Source organism: Pseudophryne corroboree, chromosome 1, assembly GCF_028390025.1.
Source record: "Pseudophryne corroboree isolate aPseCor3 chromosome 1, aPseCor3.hap2, whole genome shotgun sequence".
Classification (NCBI taxonomy): Eukaryota; Metazoa; Chordata; class Amphibia; order Anura; family Myobatrachidae; genus Pseudophryne; species Pseudophryne corroboree.
The window spans coordinates 770,167,562-770,193,807 of record NC_086444.1 but is presented as its reverse complement, the minus strand read 5'-3'; the positions used below and the strand labels follow the sequence as shown (position 1 = coordinate 770,193,807).

The 26,246-nt window shown below is 42.5% G+C and overlaps 1 protein-coding gene across 3 annotated transcripts in view; it reads left to right on the top strand.

The window, feature by feature from the left end:
• UNC5C (unc-5 netrin receptor C) overlaps positions 1–26,246 on the top strand; it is a 537,583-nt gene that overhangs the window by 95,323 nt on the left and 416,014 nt on the right. For 2 of the 3 annotated variants that reach the window (XM_063917553.1, XM_063917539.1), the window contains exon 2: positions 16,085–16,120. The exons of the other annotated variant lie outside the window; for it this stretch is intronic. In XM_063917553.1, coding sequence (XP_063773623.1) covers positions 16,085–16,120 — 36 coding nt within the window. The remainder of the gene's footprint in view (positions 1–16,084; positions 16,121–26,246) is intronic. 3 annotated transcript variants of the gene reach the window in all.

Genomic DNA, 26,246 nt, shown 5'->3' with positions numbered 1-26,246 from the left:
TTGCCCCAGGCATTCCAGAGATATGCCTGAAAACTATGGATTTTTTCATGTCACCCCCTTCCCATCCCCACCCATAGGGGTGCTAGGGGTGTCTTACCCCCACAATATTTTTTTCCAGGTTGTAAGTCACATGTGTACCAAGTTTGGTGTAAATTGCTCCAGACATTCCAGAGTTATGCTGGAACATACATACATACATACATACATACATACATACATACATACACACATACATACACACATACACACATACATACACACATACATACGTATATACACACATAGATCTATTTTTATAAATATAGATAATAAAAGAGTGTTTAAACATATGTTTTTTATTTCAAGAAAAACCTTAAAACAACTGTTTATTCTTCATTTTATACTATTTTAGTATAACAGAATTGGATCTCATTAACCTATTACTATTATACTCTGACCCTTGAGGTCATCACATTTATACTAAAAGTATCCCAATATTCTTAGTTACCCCAGTAACCCATGGCCCAAGTGTGCCATGAAAAGTCCCAGCTTTTTTCACTGCAGTGTCAGTATTTTTGAAGAGGAGAGACATGCCATTGTTGTATAGGCACCACCCAGCGCTGCGCTTACCGTCCCAAGCAAGCTACTGCTAATGATAATGGCTGATTTCCCTGTCAATGGCATTGACCAGCTAAGGCTGTCTAGCCTGCATTTGTTTTCTACTCTATTAGTGAATCCTATGCTCTTTGTCCCTGTTCCTTAATTGGAACCAACCCCAGTGCCGGATTTCCCACTAGGCTTGTGAGGCACATGCCTAGGGGCAGCACCTCCTGGGGTCGGCACGGCAGAGCAAGCAGAATCAGACTAGGCAATTTCCTAGGGCATCTTCCTTCACCTGGGGGCCAACATGGTGGTCCATGGGGCACCCGATATTCGGCTCCGCCGGTGGCTCTGCTCTTGGATATCTGGCAGAGCCGCCTGCTGTAGCGCCAGAGAGCGGGTGCAGAGAGTGTGCCTGTACGGATGCAGATAGCAGCAGCCGGAAGCTACCCATCGACCAAAGCAGTCTTGTGGGTAGAGATGGCTACTGAGTGAATGTCTCAACACACTGACTCGAATCTTGAAGATGTTCGAATGATTAGAGTCAGGAAAAGCTGAAGTGTCGAGACATAATACTCACTGCAGCAGCCTCTCTCCCCAGTTCACACACACTCACATACAGCACAGCGCAGCCCACATGTCTTTCTGCTGAGTCCTAAGTCAGTGGCGCACCCAGGGGGGGGTTCCGAGCACCCAGAAACCCCCTCCACTAAAAGAAAATTTTTTTTTTTTTTTTTTTTTAGCTGCATGAGTATTATTAATGGCTGTCTAGCGTCCTCTGCAGCCTGCTGTCTTCCTGGTGGCACTTGTAAGAGCAATAAAAGTTTATTTTAATTATAGTACATATATATATTTCCCTCATGTGCTTATCCATTCTTACTTTAATAATCTTCAACTGCATCAACTCCAGCAGTCTTTGGCCACCTGATACTTATTCCAGTATCATCTGCTGATGTAACTATGTGTATTTACCCTGTATTTGTCCTATACTGTCATCAACTGTAAGTTGCTGTTTTCCTGTTTGATTATTCATGTACTCTGTAATTGGGCGCTGCGGAACCCTTGTGGCGCCATATAAATAAAGGATAATAATAATAATAATAATAATATATCCATGTGCATACATATATACACATGTATATACATACATACATATAAACACACACACACATGATAGATATATATATATATACGTGTGTATATATATATATATATATACTGTATGTGTGTACACACACACACACATATATATATATATGTATGCATGTTTAATATGCTGTGTATATGTATGTGTCTGTATGTATATATATATATATATATATATATGTGTGTGTAGATATGTGTGTGTGTGTGTGTGTGTGTGTGTGTGTATATATGTATATATATATATATATATATATATATACACACACACTAGTTTTACGGACCCAGCATATGCTGGGTCACCTCAGTCCCCACCCCCGTGATTGGCTCCGCCCAGTTCTGGTAACCCCCCCATGCAAATCCTGCGTTTGCCACTGTCCTAAGTGACTCCCGGGCTGAGGATCTGACCCCTTGTCTCTCCCCCGGGCGACGGCTCTCCTCTCCTGATGAGTCCTGAGTGACTCCCGGGCTCATTATCCGCCCCCTTGTCTCTCCTCCGGGCTATGGCTCTCTCCTGATGAGTCCTGAGTGACTCCTGGTCTCAGTATCCGCCCCCTTGTCTCTCCCCCGGGCGACGGCTCTCCTCTCCTTATGAGTCTTGAGTGACTCCTGGTCTCAATATCCGCCCCTTGTCTCTGCTCTGAGTGAGTCCCTCTGCAGTGCAATGCATTGAAGATGAGCAGTGAGCCGTGAGCCAAGACACTGTCTCTCGTGTCACTATCTTCTCTGACCTTGACCTGTCACTCCTGTCTCCTCTGTTTTGTCCTGTCCCTGCTCCACATGTCCTGGTCCTGACACCCCTGTTCTAGCCCTGTCCATGTCACCTCTATCCAGGCCCTGTCACTTCTGTACTGTCCCCATCACCTCTTTCCTGCCCTGTCACCTCTGTCCTGGTCCTGTCCCTTCTGTCATGTCCCTGTCACCTCTTCTTCAGTCCCTTTTATTCTGTCCAGCCCCTTTTCCCTCTGTTCTAACACTCTCCTTGTCACCCAGTGTCTTCATCACCCCTGCCTCCACAGTCACCCACTATCTCCCTATAACTGTGTGTGTGTGTGTGTGTGTGTGTGTGTGTGTGTGTGTGTGTGTGTGTGTGTGTGTGTGTGTGTGTGTGTGTGTGGAGGAGGGGTGGGCGGCCATTAATGTTATACCTAGGGGCGGCCGGACCCCTAAATCCGCCTCTGACCAACCCAGGTTCTCTAATGCTGGGTCAGCCTGATCATGAGGGACTGTGCTTCCTATTTTATATATTTAATTAATGTAACTTCTGGCATCATTTTTATTATTAAGTTTCTATATGTAGTGCATACAGTATTTTGGAAACCTTGGTGAAAAATTGGGCTAACAAGATTAATTAGAAAAGAACAATGTCACTTGTTTTCTGTCTGTATTCATTATCTACAACTGTACCTACTGCATAGCAACTCTATGGGACATGTCAGCATCATATCAAAGTTTTATACATAGGCCTAGATTTATCAAGACTTGGAGAGTGATAAATAGCACGGTGAGAAAGTACCAGCCAATCAGCTCCTAGTTGTCATTTTTCAAACACAGCCTGTAACATGGCAGTTAGGAGCTGATTGGCTGGTATTTTATCACCGTGCAATTTATCACCTTCAGAGGGTTGATTAATCTGGGCCATAGTTTGCACTTGTGTTTTGTTAATGCTGTCATATAAATCAGCTGTATAAAATGTATAGCTATAAGAGAAGTGGATAAAGAGATACTTGTATACAGTACTTCTAATTTCTTCCCTACCAGAGAGGAGGCTCAATGGGAACTGCGGGAGGGTTGAAATGAAATGATTTGCATTATCACGTGATTTGAGTCATCAGGACCCTGGCCCACCATAGTTCACTGCAGTGTACAGTGGGGACATGATGATGTAATATGCAGTGACTTGCCTCATCACGCCCCTGGCCCGCCCACTTCACTGGCATAGTGGATAAAGCATATTAAATATATTTAACAAACAGAAAGGCTTCTTTAGAGTAAGAGCTGTGAGTCCATATGATTCATAAACAAACTGATGCTTACTAGGATATTTTAAGCACCGTATTATGTTCTTTTTATCACTTATGTTATATGTAAAAGAAACTAACAAGTAGCTCTTACAGTATTTACAGTGTTGGTGTAAAATAATATTGAAATATATTATTAAAAATAAAGTAGACATTGCAAGAAATTATTTAAACAGCCTATTTAATATATATTTTATAGTTGTTTGTCTTTTTGGTATAAAAGTCTGCAGCCAAGATGAAGAAAATAATGACACCACAGAAAATGTGTAATAACTCTGTGTAATTACCTGGAAATGTTGGAACGTTTTACAGCTACTTTTTGTAGAAAATAAATACAGAGGATAAATATGTTTCATATTATTTCACACTATGCATGACCTTGCTACATTAAATAATGGAAAACTGATGGTTGCAGTGTGTAAGACTATCTGAATGCAAAAAAATAAAAGTGAACCTTTATATATTACATCATAAAGAGTGCAGTGTTCCTCAGCAAATCAACAGTTTAAAATAACATACAGGGTAGTCACTTAACCTTTTATTACATAGAAAACACAGTCTTACTTGGTGCTGTAAACAAGTGTACCCTGATGGAATGGTCAGTGAGATTTACATGTGCTCCAGGCTAATGCAGCCATGCGGAGATTCTGCTACATGTAGGTGGCCAAATGGGGCAAGATCATTCTGGTCTCAATTCATGCAGTTGGATACATTTCAGCTTTACTGAGGCTAGTTTGTGCAGACAATGACATTGGCGAATGTTGAACATTTTTCTATTGTATTTTCTAACTTTCCCTTTGCTTATGCCAGAGGTTCAGAAATGCGGTTCTCAAGGCACCCTAGCGGTCCAGGTTTTAAGTATATCCATGGCTCAACACAGATGGTTAAATCAAATTGACTGAGGTAGGGTGCCTTGAGGGCCACGTTTGGAAACCTCGGGCATTTGCAATCAATTTTGATGGTGTTGTGCTCATTTTGTGATCACACATAGGGCTGATTCAAATTTTGCACACAAATCCATTTTGCATGATCTGTAGAAGTAAAGCATTTGTAACTCTGATGCAGTTGTAAGTAATTCGGGGGCAGGGGGGGGGATTGACTAAGCCTTGGAGAGAGATAAAGTGGAGAGAGGTAATGCATCAGCCAGTCAGCTCCTAACTGTCTTGTTACAGCCTGTGTTTTAAAAATCATAGGGGTAGATGTATTAACCTGGAGAAGGCTTAAGGAAGTGATAAACCAGTGATATGTGCAAGGTGATAAACGCAGCAGCCAATCAGATCCTAACTGTTAATTTACATATTGGAGCTGATTGGCTGGTGCCTTTATCACCTTGCATTTATCACTGGTTTATCCCTTCCTTATGCCTTCTCTAGGTTAATACATCTGCCCCATAGTTAGAAGCTGATTGATTGGTAGTTTATCTCTCTCCACTTTATCTCTCTCCAAGGTTTAGTATATTTGCCCCTCAGACTCATACGTATTTCCATTGGCACACAGGAAAAGCGGTTTGAGGAGGTTTATGGATAGAATTGAGTGTACGCAGAGATCCATCAGACTGGAAACATATCTTATGCACCAGGTATAGGACTAGTGCAAATGCACTCTGATAGTGATGATCCTACTTTCACAAGCGGGGATGGATAATGGCGATGCCTCTGCATAGATGTGGACACATCTGAATGCAGGCAGAGATCTGCAATTTTTTCCTTTCTGAGCATGGCGGCAACTTGCATATTGCAGCGATGTTGCAGCACGTATTGTCAGCTAAGGAATACTTCTGACCACATTATGAGATTAGATAGATTAGAGCAGTATTGTAAAGTATTCCCTAAAGCCAATTGAATCTATTGCTGAATAGTCAAGCTCAGAAGACATTGTCACCGAATTATAGGATCACCTGCTTTATAGACAGTATGAATATACCCAATTCACTCTATAACATTAAAATCATTACATAGTGGACTAAGTAGAGGAAATAACATCCTCCTCTGCAAGTCACATGCTGCCCCCAGCTGACTATGTCACACCACTGTTATAGAGTCTGTAGAAATAATCAGTTGAAAGTGATAACTTCTTATGGGTCAGTTCTGCACCTTGCTCTGCCCAGGCCTGCCGTCCTCTTTCCCACTCCTGCCCGTCCACCATACTTACCCTAGGTAACCTACCGGATTTGCAGCACTAGGTCTGTCCCACCTTCCTCCTGTGCTTCGTTCTATGCTGTCTTGTTATCACTGCCCCTGCTCTTCTTCTTGTCATCATGCTCCCCACTCCCATACTTACCCCATGTGGCCAACCAGGGTCTTGCAGTGCTAGGTCTGTCCTGTCACCCTCACAGTTGGGTGCACTCAGGCTCCCACTGCACAAACACTTAGGAGGCGTGACAGACCCTAAGAAATTATATAGATTCCCCTTTTTGTCTTCTATTACTTTCGTTAAGTGGTCTAACCTATAATATGTCAAAGACTCGTTTATCCTTTTTCCCAGCATTTTTTGTCGAGAAAAGGATTTATCACAGTTTCCATCTATTTAACAAATTAAGCAGAAATCACAGTTATTCCAGCAGTGCCTACATTTGCACATTGCATCCCAGCCCCATACTCTGCAATGGAAATTACAAAGTGTGTTCAGTTTAACAAACTACAAATAAAAAGCTGTGCTTCCAGTTTAACAAACTACAAATAAAAAGCTGTGCTTCTCACAGTTATAGCTCAAAACACAACACCTTCTGAGAATGGCGTCTGAACAGAATTTGATGTTGGCTGCCCAGTATTCTGCTCGTACATGCACAGTACATGGGAAAGCAGATCGATCTGATGTTTTTCCATCCAAGATTCTACTTGCATATGTGAAAAGCAGACCAAATTAACGAAAATATGGCCAGAGGACTTCACAGTCAGAGATACAATGACTGCAAAAGATACATACACACAGGAGAGGTGATTTTTCAAACCACCTGTCTCCGGTTACAACATTGATAAATTGTGGTACCAAAACATTCTGTATTGCTTTGGTATTTAGCAATACAGATTGTAAAATAGTGAAATATAATAAACAGACCTTAGACTTCAGGAAAGAACATTCACGAATGTATGAGATACCAATATGCAAACACCTTCAATGTACTGTGACGTGTTATACAGTATATACTCAGTAGCGAATCTTGCCACGGGCAAGCAGGACTGTTGCCCGGGGCGCCGCCTTCCGGAGAGCGCAGGGCGCCATCCGGAGGGCGCTGCACCAGGGCAAGATCCGCTGCTGCTGTGCCCCCCGCTGCCCGCCTGCCTCCCGTTGCCACTGTGAAGGGAAACTAGACGCATACGCGTCTAGTTTCCCTTCGTGGAGAGGTCCTTTACTGTGTGGTGTGCGATGACGTCATCGCGCACCGCTCATCATTTCAGTCTGTACAGGGGGCGTAAATGACCACGCCCCCTGTATGAAGCCACGCCCCCTATTGTCACCCGGGGCGCACAGCGCCCAAGAACCGGCCCTGTATATACTGTACATATACTGATAAATTAATAATGTTGTGATTTTTTTCCAACCTGCTAAAAATATGAGCAGCAGGTAACTGAAGTTGCTGTATGTTTTCCGTAGATGTAAAGTGATTTAAACTAGACTTGTCTGTCTATACATGTATTCATAAACATTTCTGCATCCCATCTTATGCTACTTACTGTACTCTTCCCATGTGTATCTTTTTGTGTACTAGCCTCTCTGGCAAAAGCCATCAATATTTAGCAGGCAGCAAGCTGTTTCCATACTGTTTAAGGCTTCTGCTAATTTGACAAGGTCAAATATGGCACTGTTCACATTGCAAGCAGTTGCAAAATGTTAGGTTAGGCTTTCCTCAAACTAATCGCTAAATCATTAGCTTCTCTGTCACTAAAAAAGTATCCTAGCTACTGCCACTGTGCTATTCAATCAATATCTGCACACAGGGAAAACAAGTCCTTATCTCCCACAGAAATGACTAAACCGTTTACTAATTCTGCCTTCACTGATTGAGAGAACTGAATATACAGAAACGGTCCTAATTGTCTTATTCCAACACTAGCACTATTTTTTTCCGAAATGTTGGCTCCATAAATTGCTGTCTAGATCACACATGATTGACTTGAACATCTTTTCTTGATTTGATCAAATTAATGTGCTACTTGAACGGTGAAATTATGTATATACTGTATATTTAATGTATAGTTATTCGGGGATGCGGTTGATATGCTGCCGGTCCGGATCCATTATTCTTAAGGTAGAACTGGTAAAATATACATGTTTTAAGCAGGGACATGCGGTGAGGTAAGAAAGGCTCTGCCTCACCTGCCTCACCCCACCGCACGTCACTGGTCTTAAGATATATATTTTTCTTTTTAATACTGCAGTGGCTACAATACCATACATTACACTAAATCAAACAGCAAATGAATGTCCTTAATTTGTTTCTTAAAACAATAAATATTTTGAGTTTTGTTTTAATGGGCATTAAATACTGCCCTCTTGTGACTGAAAGCTCAGATATGAATCTTTCAAATTCACTAGAAAATGTCAAGCTAATTTCTTAAACAAAAGCTAAAAATACAAAGAAATTTCCATTTTAACTTTTTGAAGAATTACTGATGATAATGAATTTCTTGTGCATGCATCTTAGAATAGATTATTTAAAGTGCTTCATTTGATGCAGTGGAAGCAGCAAGTTGGACCTGACCTGTGTATGACGACAAGACTTATACGTTCCCCAGCAGTTTGTCCTTACCATGATATTAGCGTAAAAATGAAAAATTCTTTCTAGTGGAATTTGCCTTTGCAGTCTTTTTCTACCTTTGTAAAATTATACTTTAGTTCTCACTGAAGTTCTGAAAAGAATGAAGCATTTTCTTTGGAACTTTGATGTCAGTTGTCAACCCCCTAGTGTTTTTATGCAATTAATGGCCTCCAAGACAGAAATTTCAAAGATCCAACTTATCATCACTCACTCATGAAAATCAACTCCAAAGCATTTGCTTGTTATGCATATTTTCATTCAGTAAGACTTCCCACATTTCTTTCTCTTGAAAGCATCTGGTGAATGACACTTTAAAAAGCTTAATTAGTGATTTCATTTTGCAAACGCAGAACAATGGCAGTACTAGTACTGGATCATTGCAGCACTACCAGGTTTCTAAAGGCAGACATAAAGGGGTCACTCTGTACTTGCTATAGAAGACAGCACCCAAGTGTTTTACCCCAGGGGAAATGTATAATTGCGACTGCTTCACTGTGATTGTTTGTGGGAGATGACAAGATATGTACAGGAATTATAGCGGATAATGACATCTCACCTCTAGCTACTGTATGTGTCACCTGCAATGACATGAGCAACTGAAATTCTTAGAACACATCCTGCACAGATTACTCGGCTATTTGTACATAACACCATACAATAAGTTCCATAGTTGATGCTGCTATATGATAAAATTAATTATCGTCCTCAATTTACTTTGCTAGCTTTGCTGGCATGAGGTGATTTTGATACTCAGTTACTCAGACTGTCATGTGGCATCACTGCCCTGAAAATACACATTTTACGCGCATTCAAAGAAGCAGGCTGCACTCCACGTATTTTAGCAAAAAAAGATAAATATTACAGGTGCATGGTCAATGTTTCAGGGTCGGGTAGGGCTTTATCAGGTTGTGTAGCATAAAACCTTGGTTTTGGTTTTATCCTACACTTACTGATGAAAAGGTCCTGATAGTATGGAGCCGAGAAGGGAAAGGGGGGACATGATAAAAACTTTCAAATATATGAAAGGTCCACGAGAGAAACATTCTTCAAATGAAGAGAAGAATTAGAACATGAACACATGCACTGAAACTGTAGGGAGGTAGGTTCAAGGGACATTTCAGAGGAAATTACTTTACAGAAAGGGCAGTGGCCAAGTGGAATAGCCTCCCATCAGAGGTGGTAGAGGCTAAGATAGTAGAACAATTTAAATGTGCATGGGATAGACATAAGGCTATCCTTACACATAAATAAGGATCAGATAGGGTTTGAGGTAAGAATATGGTTAAAAAAATTGGCAGGCTAGATAGGCCAAGTGGTTCTTATCTGCCGTCAAATTCTATGTTCCTATGCTGTGCATATAGGAACAGCATCTATTCTATGAAGAGAGGGCTGGGTCATTGCCAGAAGTGCCTGGAGCGCTGGGCATGCCCCAAGAGTGATGTAAATTGGGTTGGGGGCGTAGCTCGCGATCAAAGCATTTCCCGCAAAGTCACACTCCCTCACCCAAGGCCACGTCCAATTTTTCAGCACGCGTACATTCCATGCACAGCAGAGTTCCTGTTTAATTTGCAAGAAGCCTAGCCGCACCGGGAGTGCCCGTAAACGGCAGCTGTACATATGTATATGTATATACTGTATTATTTTGTTGTCTGGTGTTCTCTATGGGATATGTCCTGATGATGGTCATTTTCTATGACTGAAAAGACAACGGATATGTATTTGTGGGATCAGTATGATTTGCAGATGGACGGGATGCCGGCTGTCAGTATACCAACAGTGGTATCCCGTCCATCAGAATACTGACAGCCCCCCAGTAAGCCCTCTAACCCTCCCCTTTACCCTACCCTAACCCCTCCTTGTGGTGCCTCCCCGGTGGTGCCTAACCCTAACCCTCCCCACTTGGTGCCTAACCCTCCCTTCCCCGCTGCCTCAGTGACGTGCGGTGGGGTGAGGCAGAGCCTTTCCTGTCATACTTACGTTTGTACCAGAGTTTTGATTGTATTATATGAAAAATACTGATAATTTGTTTGAAATATCTTCTTTGCATTATTCTAATAATTTTTATAGCCAAAACTCTGGAGTAAAAAGTCTATGGCAGGTGAGGCAGTGCCTCACCTGTGTATCTTTTCCGCACATCTCTGATCAAAACTCACCAAATTTCCAGGAGTTTATACTGCTGCACATGTGTATAATGCCCAGATGTACCCTTTGGGTCATATTTTGTGTGTAAATCTGGCTCTGGTGCTAGCTAGTGCCTCCTTAGCCTTTTAGCTCACCGCACGTCGCTGCGCTGCCTATACTTAACCCTCCCTGCTAGGTGCCTAACCTGCCCTGCTAAGTGCCTAACCCTAACCTTCCCATCTCTGAACCCTAACCCCCCTTCTGACAGCTAAAGCACCCCCATGGCGTCCCGCTGGAAAAAAGATCTGGATTCCGTGCGTCAGTGTTCAGACACCGGGATCCCGAGTCCTGTCTGGATGTCGGCGTCAGTGTTCCAGCTGCGGTCAGGATTCCGGTGTTGATTTTGAGCACCGGTATCCCATCTGTCGGCATCCTCCCTGCATCCCGTATATGTGAGTAAAATAAATGTCTGTCTTTAGCAAAGACCATGGTGAGTGCACTCTCTAATCTATATTATGGAGATTATGGATGTTTCCTATTGAGGAACATTGAGCCTGCACCCAAGGCAGCTGGATGGTGTGTCTCAACCTACGTCTGGAATATATATATAGAAATAGATAGATAGATAGATAGATAGATAGATAGATAGATAGATAGATAGATAGATAATTAGATACACAATATGCTTTAATCCACAGCACTCATACATCTGTGGTACCAGTGATAATGTGACCACACTATTTAACAAATATTACAAATTCAGCACTCACCTAGTAACACTTCAAACTGTCATTCATCTGAATTCAGGGAATGTTAGCTCCAAAATACTGCAATAATTTGTTAAGCTGACCAGCCCCTTCACGGCCATTCCTATTGGTCAGTCCCTACACTGACTTTCAAAAATGTGAGCATTGCTGTCAGGCATCATTTGGATTTTAAATACACAGTAGGTCCTGTCCCACTTATTTAAAGAGACAGAACCACACCCAAGCATATCAGTTAATCAGCACCTGGGGAATTTCTTAACATTTGATTTACACATGGAAAATAGGGGTTCAAGTACATATATATATATATATATATATATATATATATATATATATATTTTTTTTTTTTTTTCCCCAATGAACAAAACGAAGACACGGCACTAGTGTTTGGTGAAGGGCACCAATATTCCTGTTCAGAGGGATGGTTCTGGATGTGTCTTCTCGTGTTGGCAAGGATATTAGATCTGTGAAATATAAATCAATAGGCATCTCCTAGTGGACAAAACCATCTAAAAACACCAGTGTGAACCAAATGAAATATGTGATACAGATGTGTCTTCCTTCATCGTTGCTACAGTCACATGAAACAACATTTCTAATTGTGCTTAGTCGTGAGCGAGTTTACTAATGCTGTGCATCGTTTCGTGCTTATTCCCCCCCCCCCCTCCCCCCCAAAAAAGCATCTTATTTGCATCACTATATAAGACAACGCAACCAGGGCCGGCTCCAGGCATGTTCGACTAGAGCGGCCACGCGGGGCGCCACCCTTAATGGGCGCCGCACGCTGGCGCCGCCATAGTCATACCTGGAGCCGGCCCTGTACGCTGCAGCTCTCCCCACCGTCCCCGGCCTTTGACTGTGTGTGCGCTGCGCGGCGCCGGCGTCTGACGTCAGACACCGGCGCCGCGCAGCGCGCATGTAGAGCGCTCAAGCGGCCGGGAACACTAACAGACAGTCGGTGCCCTCAGACGGCAGCACTTCCCCTCCCAGCGCCGCCGCAGGTATTGTGGGGATCATCGGGCACTATGTGGGGGCATATCTGTCACTGTGGGATCATCTGCATTGTGGGGGCATATCTGCCAATGTGGAGGCACTGTCACTGTGTGGGGGCCTATCTGCCACTGTGGGGTCATATCTGCACTGTGGGGGCATATCTGGCACTGTGGGGGCATATCTGTCAATGTGGGGGCACTGGCACTGTGTGGGCATATCTGTCAATGTGGGGGCACTGGCACTGTGTGGGGGCATATCTGTCACTGTGGGGTCATATCTGCACTGTGGGGGCATATCTGGCACTGTGGGGTCATCTGCACTGTGGGGGCACTGGCACTGTGTGGGGTCATATCTGTCACTGAGAGGTCATATCTGCACTGTGGGGGCACTGGCACTGTGTGGGGGCACTGGCACTGTGTGGGTGCATATCTGTCACTGTTGGGTCATATCTGCACTGTGGGGGCACTGGCACTGTGTGGGTGCATATCTGTCACTGTGGGGTCATCTGCACTGTGGGGGCACTGGCACGGTGTGGGGTCATACCTGCACTGTGGGGGCACTGGCACTGTGTGGGGTCATATCTGCACTGCGGGGGCACTGGCACTGTGTGGGTGCATATCTGTCACTGTGGGGTCATATCTGCACTGTGGGGGCACTGGCACTGTGTGGGTGCATATCTGTCACTATGGGGTCATATCTGCACTGTGGGGGTCATCTGCACTGTGGGGGCACTGGCACTGTGTGGGATCATATCTGCACTGTGGGGGCACTGGCACTGTGTGGGGGCATATCTGTCACTGTGGGGTCATATCTGTCACTGTGGGGTCATATCTGCACTGTGGGGGCACTGGCACTGTGTGGGGGCATATCTGTCACTGTGGGGTCATATCTGTCACTGTGGGGTCATATCTTTCACTGTGGGGTCATAACTGCACTGTGGGGGCACTGGCACTGTGTGGGGGCATATCTGTCACTGTGGGGTCATATCTGTCACTGTAGGGGCATTTATGTATCTGGCACTGTGGGGGCATTTATGTATCTGGCACTGTGGGGGCATTTATTTATCTGGCACTGTGGGGGCATTTATTTATCTGGCACTGGGGGCATTTATGTATCTGGCACTGTTGGGGGCATATATTTATCTGGCACTGTGGGGGCATATATTTATCTGGCACTGTGGGGGCATTTATTTATCTTGCACTGTGGGGGCATTTATTTGGCACTGTAGGGGCATTTATGTATCTGGCACTGCTGGGGGGCCATTTCACGTGTATCTAGCACTGCTGGAGGGCATGTCACGTGTATCTGGCACTGCTGGGGGGCATGTCACGTGTTGCTGGCACTACTGGGGGGCATGTCACGTGTAGCTGGCACTGCTGGGGGGCATGTCACATGTTGCTGGCACTGCTGGGGGGCATGTCAGGTGTAGCTGGCACGGCTCGGGGGCATGTCACGTGTAGCTGGCACGGCTGGGGAGCATATCATGTAGTGTTCCCGCTAGGCGTCTGTGGCTAGGCAATGTGTCTCAGTGCTCTACCAGGTGCAATGTGTCTCAGTGCTCTGCCTGGCACAATGTGTCTCAGTGCTCTGCCTGGCGCAATGTGTCTCAGTGCTCTGCCTGGCGCAATGTGTCTCAGTGCTCTGCCTGGCGCAATGTGTCTCAGTGCTCTGCCTGGCGCAATGTGTCTCAGTGCTCTGCCTGGCGCAATGTGTCTAACGTGCTCTGCCTGACGCAATGTGTGTAACGTGCTCTGCCTGACGCAAAGTGTCTAACGTACTCTGCCTGGCGCAAAGTGTATAGGAGGTTCTACCTGGTGCAATGTATATTAGCTGCACTACTGTGTGGTGTAATACGAATTGCCACTATTATGTGGCCATGCACCTTCCCCACGAAGCAACTGCCCTACATTTTTGCTGCGCGCCTTAGGCGCGCACTGTCCATGCTCTGGCGTATGGGTAGGTGAGCACCAAGCATTACAGTATGTACAGAATTTCGCCCTCCTAACTTAAAATATGCCCTCCCTGTGATCAGCACCCTGCCCTAAAAAGTGAGCACTATCATGTGTAGCTGGCACTGCTGGGGGGCATATTGTGTGTAGCTGGCACTGCTGCGGGGCATGTCATGTGTAGCTGGCACTGCTGCGGGGCATGTCATGTGTAGCTGGCATGGCAGCGGGGCATGTTATGTGTAGCTGGCACTGCTGGGGGGCATGTCATGTGTAGCTGGCATGGCTGCGGGGCATGTCATGTGAAGCTGGCACTGCTGCGGGGCATGTCATGTGTAGCTGGCACTGCTGGGGGGCATATTACGTCTATCTGGCACTGCACATTATGTGTATCTGCCACTATACTGAGAGACATTATGTGTATCTGCCACTATAGTGGAGACATTGTGTGTAAGGAACACTACTGTGGCTGTTATGTGTAAGGCTGCTAATTGTGTGCGTAGAGGCGGTGTGAAAATATATTTATAGTGTGATAATATGAGGCCATGCCCACTTTTCCAGGAGGCCACACCCACTTTTCCTGGAGCGCGCGAGCCTTCGGCGCGCGCATAGGGTTTGGGGGAGGGGGGGGGGGCGCTTTTATATTTTCTCGCTCAGGGTGCTACTAGGCCTGGAGCCGGCCCTGAACGCAAGCAGACTCTGCTGATTAAAATAAGATGTGGCATGCCTATATTCTGTGTGTAACTGTAGCTGTATCTGCATATCCTGGAAAATACTGTAATGTAGCATTTTGTATGCAGATAGTATGAAGTGAAATGTAGCTTATCTGAACAGATATACAGGAGAAGACTCCAACTGTCTCATATTTGGCATAAAGTACACTGAATCAGTATATCAAACTAACACGTTTCCTCTCAGACAGTATATATATATATATATATACACGGTATTACACAACTGTAAACTCTTAAAGCTGTATTAATGTTATTTGTACCTTTTAGTTTAGCCTCTCTTGCTTTCACTAATACTGTAGGTATGTCATCAGTTTGGGTAGGGGATTTAGGGGGACATGTACTAAACAGTGATAAAAGTGGAGAAGTGAGCCAGTGGAGAAGTTGCCCATGGCAACCAATCAGCAGTAACGTAACATTTAGAATTTACATACTATAAACATATACAGAGCAGCTGATTGGTTGCCGTGGGCAGCTTCTCCACTGACTCATTTCTCCACTTTTATCACTGCTTAGTACATGTCCCCCTATATCTTATATTTATGTGCATTATAAGTACATAGACAAGCCTTGTTGCCAGTGCAGGTACGGGTGCACAGGTCTTTGCACTGCACTTCATAAATATTCCTGTAAATTTCCCAATAAGAGTAGTGCAGTAGGCACAAATAGTACTGTGGTAATCTGATATGAAGAAATAGCTACAGTCATGACTCTAGAGTCTGTGAGATCTAGAGCTCACTTATTTATTATTAATAAATGCCTACTAATCCTTATCATCAGATTCATACTATACACATACTATATTATTTAATCCAATGCTTGGCAGTGATATAACATGACTGATGAAAGTGACAGATTATGAAGTATTTCGTCATTTGCCTTCATTTGTCCTATTCACATTTATTGTTATCAGTTAGTTTCATAACCAGAAATGTTTGTACAATCCCTGTAAGCATCTGTTGCCACATTGGAATTGGTAAATTTTATGTACAGTATAAGTGATATGATTTGTGTTTTATTACAGAGTTTCCCAGACCTGGCCTGCAGGATCCAAGAACAGGTCAGTGTGTAGCATGACTTAGTAATAAGAACCAGTCTTTCCTGGCCTAATTCCTGTATTCACAATAATTGCATTTGACATATATTTTACTTTTCTATCAAGTCTATATTTGTTTTAATTTCTTCATTTAAATAAGCAGCCAGTGGTGTGTAACCACCTTCTAGCACCAGTTCCCTGATATTAAGTTAGTTTCGAGAAATGCTTACATATAGAAACTTCTTAACATATATTTTCAAAAGTTATTTCACTTTTTAACGTTTGCTAAGGGGTTATTGACCAGGAAGTTGTCAGCATCCGCCTGATTTTCAGACCCAGCCCAGATCAAACAAGTTAGGTATACATACTCTAGGAAAAAAATAGCTCGGGGTTAGACCAGTGGTTCTCAAACTGTGTGCCGTGGCACCCTGGGTGCTTTAGTACACTTGCAGTGGTGCCTTGGATTGGTGGTCCAGGACCAATTCAAATTATTTATGGTCACTGTAATAGGCAAAACCTGTGCTGGTGGCTGTCAATCATAACATATGTTGACAAACAAAAGCAAATCTTGTCCCTCACCACACACCGTAATTGAACCTTAAGGAGGACATATAAACACAATTTACTAAATTTAATATTTCTTCCTAAATTTCTCAGTAAGAAATTTTTGGCCTAAGGGTGCTGTGAAAAAATGTCTGATACTCTAGGGCGCTCTGATTGCAAAAAGTTTGAGAACCACTGGGTTAGGCAATGAGGTTGTTACGTTGTCCTGTAGCTTATAATTAAACAAATAAACTTTTTTTTTCCAATATTCTACAAAAATAATGCCCCATCTGCTCTAAAACTTTACACTATATATTGTTCACTTGAGTAGGAGAAAATTTTTTATTGCTGAACTGCACATATGCAAAATGTGTCTGTGAATTGTGGTGCACAATAGTTCTGCCCGTTAAGGGTTAATAAACGCCATACTTACCAATGGTGCAAGTTAAATAGAGGCTTATGCTAGCAAAGTAAACCAACTATACATAGCAGTCATTTAACAAAAACAGTTAAAACGTTTAAGATTTGTTTGTGGATGAGACAAAATCAGATAATATTTGTACTGCAAGTTCAACTTGTAAAATGCTGGAAGCTGTGTTCCATGCTCACATTTATAGAGACCATTACATTTATTGTTAACAGTATAACTTAATGATCCCAACTGTGTGTTCTTTTGCTTGTGGGCTATATGTCTCTCAATGTAATTCACACTGCTGGAGAAAATCTTTTGTTTTTCTAAACAAAGGAATCCTAAATGATAACATTCCATACGTTTCCAGACATTGACATGCCATAATTACTGCAATGAGTGATGAGCCCTTAATTATTCCATGTGTAATTTTGAATATATATTTAGAAATGCTAATACTGAATTGTTCCACTAGTAGGCGCTGTAGATCATACTGATTTTCAGTATTCACCTAGAGAGCAATACTTATTCATGGTGGGGTACCAAGTGGAAATTAGGCAATTCAGATTCCTTACATTTTTGATCTTTAAATGTATGTGATTGTAGTTTGTGTAAAATAAATGGGTATTTGATTACAATACTGCATTTTGTAAAATAAACGTCACAGAATTTTTAATTAGTAAGTATGATTTTAAAGTAAATATGTTTCTATTTTGTGGAAAATATATAAATGATCATAATTTTCAAATATATATATATATATATATATATATATATATATAGAGTCTAGTACAAATCCGGCACTCAAAGAGTCAAAAGGTCACCCGCCTGTGTGCCTTTGCTGAATCATTCATATATGCAATAGTTCCAAACAGTTTCCATTTAGAACAGGCACGGCACTCCAGGACTTAATGAAAAATATATCTTTATATCAACATGTATTCAAAGCATGTATACATCACCATGAAGCACTGGCAATTACAACATATATATATATATATATAGAGTCACATGCCAAACACTCAAGATGAGGGTTAAGACAGAACCAGCACTCTGCGTGATTTTTCAAGATAAATTTTACTCCAAGCAGTGTTTCCAAACAACGGTAATCACATCGACATCAGCATAAGGAACAAAGGCATATACTCATCACTGGTAACATCCCAAACAGCCGTTTTCGGTGAACAACCTTCCTCAGGGGAATAACCATGCATATGATCTAGCTGCCATGTGAAAAAAGTGCTTGTGTGCCGTGCAACTATTGCATCAGTTGTGAGCTTCTTATGTATGCTCACAATATCATACTCACCACCAGCACCTGGAGTCCAATGCCGCCATCAGGGACCCATCAGCTCATCAAACACGTTTCCCGGGGCGCAGGCCGTGGAACGCACGCCGGTTACCACGTGACCGGAAGTCCCGGCACGTGGAACGCAGGGTGCGTGTCACACGGCGGAAGTGTCCCCAGTCCGTGCAGAGCAGATCGACAATGGTTCCCCAGGCAACATAAAGCGTCCACCAAGGTTCTGGTGGCGATGACTGGAATACAGCAGCAATGAAATAACCATGTGATGCAAGATTAGTTAAAGAATAACATAATTATGAGCATGTATTGATAACGACGTTAGATGTAACTAACGGTAACAAAGTTAATTAAGTGTGTTATGTTAGAGAATGCTCATAATAATGTAAAGGTGTAAAGAAAAAAGAAAAGATTATAAAGAAAATGAAGAGTGATGCAGCAAACATGAGGGATACTTATTGAAAACTGTAAGTGTAGAAACACAGAGATACACAAAAAGAGCATTAGTTTACAAAACGTCAAGAAAATTGGACACACTAATCACTGTGTCCTCCATCAAATAGAGGGATCCATCAGACTACTGCACCATAACACAACTATCAATAGGACATTAGGGCATCATAGGATCCAACGAATCACTGCATCCTACAGGAAGGGTACCATAGAGAACTCTTCATTAAGCCCATGTGGCGTCATGGAGTCCATCTGATAGATCCAACGACATTCCTGCTGAAGTAGCAGTCTGTGTCTATCCCCTCCTCTCCTCAAGGGGGGTACATGATCAATCGGCATGTAGGTAAAGTCACTCATCTTGTGTCCAGCAATGACAAAGTGCTTAGCAACAGGGGGTGTACTGCCATCAACCTTCTGGTAAGCTTTTTTAATCGAGGATCTATGCATGGCTATTCGCTCCTTGAGCATCCGTATGGTTTTACCAATGTACAGCTTCTTGCATGGACAAATAATCATGTATGTCACATACTTGGTTTCGCAGGTCATTCTATGTTTCAGGGTGTATTTGATACCCTTAGACGGATGATGGCAGAACTTGCCAGTTAGCATGAAGCTACAATTGACGCATCCGTGACATCGGTAAGCACCTGATTGAAGCTGTAGCCACTGAGTTCCTCTGCCCACTCGTGGGCTGATGTCCGAGAAGGTTATGCGTTCCTTCATATTGCGACTCCGTCTATAGCAAAAGCGTGGCAGTTGTACACAATGTTGTCCCATCACGGGATCTGTTTGCAATATATGCCAGTGTCTCCGAATAGATTGTCGGGCATTATTAGATGAAATTGAATATGTACTGGCAAATACCAGTCGCTCAGAGTCAGTTTTTGCCCGAGGTTGTAGTAGATCCTCACGTGAAAGTTGCATGCACTTGTCAATGGCCTGGCGTACTTCGTTCTTCTGATAACCCCTATCTATGAAGTTGTCACCCATCTTGATGAGGGCCTCACGCAGTGACCTCCGATCAGAGGTAATTCTGGCCACACGGACCAGTTGGGAGTAGGGTAAACCTCTCTTTAATGATGTGGGGTGAAAGCTTGATGCAAGTAGGAGAGAGTTCTTATCAGTGGGCTTCCGATATATCTCTGTGGTTATGGAGCCATCATGCACTCGTACATTCACGTCGAGAAAATTGATCACAGACGTGTCATGAGTGCAGGTAAATCTGATGGATCCCGGGACACTGTTAAGTAAGTCAACAAACTCCAGCAACATCCGTTCACCCCCAGTCCACAGTATAAACAGGTCATCAATATAACGAACATAAAAACTGATGTACCTAGAAAAAGTAGCGTCACCCATAATGTATCTCCGTTCATACTGATACATGAACAGGTTGGCATACGATGGGGCCATATTGGACCCCATCGCTGTGCCCTTCAGTTGTAAATAAAACGAATTGTTGAACAAAAAATAGTTCTTGTGGAGTACAACTTCCATCAACAACAAAATAAACTCCAATGGGGGACCCTCATACTGTGGACTGAGGGAGACAGACTCTTTAACAGCAGACAGACCCTCGGTATGCCCAATGTTGGTGTATAGGCTGGCGACGTCAAGCGTCGCCAGTATACAACCACTTGGAAGCACACCAACGGTATTCAACTTAGAAAGAAAATCAGTGGTATCCCTGATATAGTATGGGGTAGCCTGGACCACTGGTTGAAGATGGAAATCTATAAATTGGGAGATTGGTTGACCTAAAGACCCACGAGAAGAGATGATGGGCCTTCCCGGGGGTTTGGAGAGAGATTTATGCACTTTTGGCAGAATGTATATTAAGGGAATTTTAGGGAAATCCTGTCGCAGAAACTCAGTAGTAGGTTCGTCAATCCAACCATTAATAAGGCCTAAAGAGATAATAGAATCAATTTCTCTCTTATATCTTTCTGTCGGATCACTGGGAAGAGATTTATAGCACTGTGTGTCGGACAGTTGCCGTAAGATCTCATCAATATAATCCTGACGATTCATCATTACAATTGCCCCGCCCTTATCCGCGGGACGTATGATGATCTCAGGATTATCGCGTAAAGTTTTAACGGCCTCGGCTTCCTGTCTAGACAAGTTAGAATAATGCATGCGTCCCTTACGTATTGAGGCCAGAGTCTCATCTCGGACTAATCTCATAAAGGTCTCAATAGAAGCATTACTGGGTGGGGGATCAAAGGTACTCTTACCCCTGAAGACCAATTGTTGTCCAGTTCGTTCACCCTTAGAAGAAAAGAAATTTTTTAACCGCAACTGTCGTTGGAATTTGTATAGTTCAATTTCACAGTCGAATTTGTTTTGTCGGTATGTCTGTACAAATGACAGTCCCTTAGAGAGAACAGTCATTTCTAGTTCAGAGGGTGAATAACCGGACAAATTGATCACTGTTACTTCCTGCCTCCCCTCTGATTTTTGTTTGTGCTTTTTATGTCTCCTCCCCCCTCGCCTGCAGGGTTTTTTGGGTTCTTGCTGCCCCTTGCTAGACTCCTTGTATTTGCTCTTTTGTCTAAAAAAGCCGCTGAGCTTTTATTATAAGAGGAGTGATCCGAGTCGCTCTGTGAAGTATGTGACTCAATATCAGTAAATTGTGGATCATTCCTTCTCCTATATCCTGGTCCAGCCCTCCAAGGTCGTCGACCAGAGGAAGAGTGTACCCACGGATAAACCCTGGATTCTTTATAATCATCCTTTACTTTCCTGTATTTAGATTTTTTAAAGGCCAAAAGATCACTTTTAAAAGTGGTCAAATTATCTTCCAATTGTGCCAACCAATCTGTAGAACTGTCTGCTTTCAGTGCTTCAAGACCCTGTGTTTCACAAGATACAATCTCCTTTTTTACACTATCAATTTCACTATTGACCTGTTGAACAATTAATACCATAAGATCAAAACTGCACTGATTAAGTATCAGGCACCACTGTCTGCAGAACTCTTTATTGTTGCGGCCTATGGTGGGCTGATTCCTAATTCTCAGACCGCGTGGTATAAATTTTTCTTTATGATATTGTGAGAGCGTGAGCCCGTGCAGCTCTAGTTCAATTAACCTCTTGCGTAATTTCAAGAGGTCACTGTTAATCTCAGACGGTGTGTCAATATCAAAAGCAAGTTGATCCGTGGTATTAAATAGAATCTTGGTCACATCTTTGTCTAAAAATCTCTTAGTGCCTGTTAAATCCCCTATGTCACTCTCCATGCCGTATTCAAGAGAGAGACAAAGTGCAAGTGCCACAAAACAATACAACTGTACAGAAATACACACAAAAAGACAAATACAAAAATAATCCACTAAAAAATTGATAGTGGTGCAGCTCCAAACATAATTTAGCAAAGTCACAGAACAAAGTCCCGGGAAGCCGCACTGACACTCTCCATTAATTAAAAAGCAGGTGTCCGGTTAAATTCATGGATAGAGTCACATGCCAAACACTCAAGATGAGGGTTAAGACAGAACCAGCACTCTGCGTGATTTTTCAAGATAAATTTTACTCCAAGCAGTGTTTCCAAACAACGGTAATCACATCGACATCAGCATAAGGAACAAAGGCATATACTCATCACTGGTAACATCCCAAACAGCCGTTTTCGGTGAACAACCTTCCTCAGGGGAATAACCATGCATATGATCTAGCTGCCATGTGAAAAAAGTGCTTGTGTGCCGTGTGTCGAATTTGTTTTGTCGGTATGTCTGTACAAATGACAGTCCCTTAGAGAGAACAGTCATTTCTAGTTCAGAGGGTGAATAACCGGACAAATTGATCACTGTTACTTCCTGCCTCCCCTCTGATTTTTGTTTGTGCTTTTTGTGTCTCCTCCCCCCTCGCCTGCAGGGTTTTTTGGGTTCTTGCTGCCCCTTGCTAGACTCCTTGTATTTGCTCTTTTGTCTAAAAAAGCCGCTGAGCTTTTATTATAAGAGGAGTGATCCGAGTCGCTCTGTGAAGTATGTGACTCAATATCAGTAAATTGTGGATCATTCCTTCTCCTATATCCTGGTCCAGCCCTCCAAGGTCGTCGACCAGAGGAAGAGTGTACCCACGGATAAACCCTGGATTCTTTATAATCATCCTTTACTTTCCTGTATTTAGATTTTTTAAAGGCCAAAAGATCACTTTTAAAAGTGGTCAAATTATCTTCCAATTGTGCCAACCAATCTGTAGAACTGTCTGCTTTCAGTGCTTCAAGACCCTGTGTTTCACAAGATACAATCTCCTTTTTTACACTATCAATTTCACTATTGACCTGTTGAACAATTAATACCATAAGATCAAAACTGCACTGATTAAGTATCAGGCACCACTGTCTGCAGAACTCTTTATTGTTGCGGCCTATGGTGGGCTGATTCCTAATTCTCAGACCGCGTGGTATAAATTTTTCTTTATGATATTGTGAGAGCGTGAGCCCATGCAGCTCTAGTTCAATTAACCTCTTGCGTAATTTCAAGAGGTCACTGTTAATCTCAGACGGTGTGTCAATATCAAAAGCAAGTTGATCCGTGGTATTAAATAGAATCTTGGTCACATCTTTGTCTAAAAATCTCTTAGTGCCTGTTAAATCCCCTATGTCACTCTCCATGCCGTATTCAAGAGAGAGACAAAGTGCAAGTGCCACAAAACAATACAACTGTACAGAAATACACACAAAAAGACAAATACAAAAATAATCCACTAAAAAATTGATAGTGGTGCAGCTCCAAACATAATTTAGCAAAGTCACAGAACAAAGTCCCGGGAAGCCGCACTGACACTCACCATTAATTAAAAAGCAGGTGTCCGGTTAAATTCATGGATAGAGTCACATGCCAAACACTCAAGATGAGGGTTAAGACAGAACCAGCACTCTGCGTGATTTTTCAAGATAAATTTTACTCCAAGCAGTGTTTCCAAACAACGGTAATCACATCGACATCAGCATAAGGAACAAAGGCATATACTCATCACTGGTAACATCCCAAACAGCCGTTTTCGGTGAACAACCTTCCTCAGGGGAATAACCATGCATATGATCTAGCTGCCATGTGAAAAAAGTGCTTGTGTGCCGTGCAACTATTGCATCAGTTGTGAGCTTCTTATGTATGCTCTAACATAACACACTTAATTAACTTTGTTACCGTTAGTTACATCTAACGTCGTTATCAATACATGCTCATAATTATGTTATTCTTTAACTAATCTTGCATCACATGGTTATTTCATTGCTGCTGTATTCCAGTCATCGCCACCAGAACCTTGGTGGACGCTTTATGTTGCCTGGGGAACCATTGTCGATCTGCTCTGCACGGACTGGGGACACTTCCGCCGTGTGACACGCACCCTGCGTTCCACGTGCCGGGACTTCCGGTCACGTGGTAACCGGCGTGCGTTCCACGGCCTGCGCCCCGGGAAACGTGTTTGATGAGCTGATGGGTCCCTGATGGCGGCATTGGACTCCAGGTGCTGGTGGTGAGTATGATATTGTGAGCATACATAAGAAGCTCACAACTGATGCAATAGTTGCACGGCACACAAGCACTTTTTTCACATGGCAGCTAGATCATATGCATGGTTATTCCCCTGAGGAAGGTTGTTCACCGAAAACGGCTGTTTGGGATGTTACCAGTGATGAGTATATGCCTTTGTTCCTTATGCTGATGTCGATGTGATTACCGTTGTTTGGAAACACTGCTTGGAGTAAAATTTATCTTGAAAAATCACGCAGAGTGCTGGTTCTGTCTTAACCCTCATCTTGAGTGTTTGGCATGTGACTCTATCCATGAATTTAACCGGACACCTGCTTTTTAATTAATGGAGAGTGTCAGTGCGGCTTCCCGGGACTTTGTTCTGTGACTTTGCTATATATATATATATATATATATATATATATATGTATATATAGAACCTATAATCATAGCCATTTGAGTTAGAGATGGCAACAGTGATAAAAGAAAAATCTCAGCTTTTATGAACACAATGAATTGCTATTGTGTTTTGAAAGTAAAACATAACAGTATACTGAATAGTAAACCATATAGCATCCTATTACCATTCACAAAAGCGCTGAAAATAAGTAGTGCTTGTTCTTATATTCATGTAAATTGTAGTATAAGTTAGTTCTTACTGAATTATCATTTACCAAGAAATGCTAATTAAATGCTGGATGGTCAGAAATGTACCACATAATATGTCTGTGGTGGAGTTAAGAGCTCTTTTTGATAATTTGTGTATTGTGTGTTCAAGAGAGCATATGGGGCCAATATGTTAATTGGTCTGACAGCTCCTAACCACTGTAAATAGGTTCATCATTATCTAAGGATGATAGCACTGAATGAAAGCATGAGCTCTGAGTAATCAATAAACGGTACCATGAAACTGTCGGCCATTTTGCCCTTTGGTGATTAACTTAGGAAAATCATAATCTTATTACATCTTTTTTTACTCCCCTTATTTCTATGGTTCTTGACCCATCCATAGCATCACAAAGTGCATATAATGTTTTCAAATATAAAGTAAGGAGTAAAAGAAGCCCTGTGAGTTTGATGCAAAGCCTATTTCACAGAGTATTGCACTATGGCAGCATGTTCATACCTGTGTTAAACTTCAATGTACAGTATGTATATGTATAAATGTTCTATCCCAGGGCTGATAAGATTAGAGTATTTAGGGAAAACACCACCAAAAGAGCCCTAAAGAACCCTGGAAAAAAAAACAAAAAAACTTTTTTTTTTCTCAAATAAACCTTCTCCCATCTAATGCAGTCACTGGGGTCCTTTAAACCAGGTTATGTGCAGTTTAGCAGATGCCCACACCATATAAGAGTGCAATTAAAGTTATTTTTGTCAGGCTAATAGCCAGGGGCATCTCATATGTAGACAGAATTTGATTATAGAGCTAAATATTTGGCTGCTGCATCTTATTCATTTAGTTCCTTTCACGAGCAGTAAGTGTCTAAAGTTCTCTGTCAGACTTCTTACAGTGCTTAACTTGGGATAAATATTAGCTGCTGACAACTAAGTGTATCTCCTAAACATCTACCTTCTTATGAGAGGTGAGATTTATTTAGTTTTAAACAAGTGATAATACATCACAGACAACATAAATATTGATGTGCTACTAATCACAATTGTACTACAAAACACTAACACCAAATTCCGGTATTCAAATGATATATGACGCCCAATCTTTTTTCTAAAGTGATCCCCGTTATCGCGCATTTTGCGCCCATAGTTATCAGGTTTAACTGCGTAAATGGTTGGGAGCCCTCGCTGCTCCGGGGGTAGTGAGCTGATATGTTATACCACGCCCGTCAGCAGAAACAGAATGGGTGTGGAAGGTGGTGAAAAGAATTGAATACCGCCCTAAGTATCTTATTTACAATATTTTATACTGTATATATCAATCTAAAGAAATGTACATACTGTAAA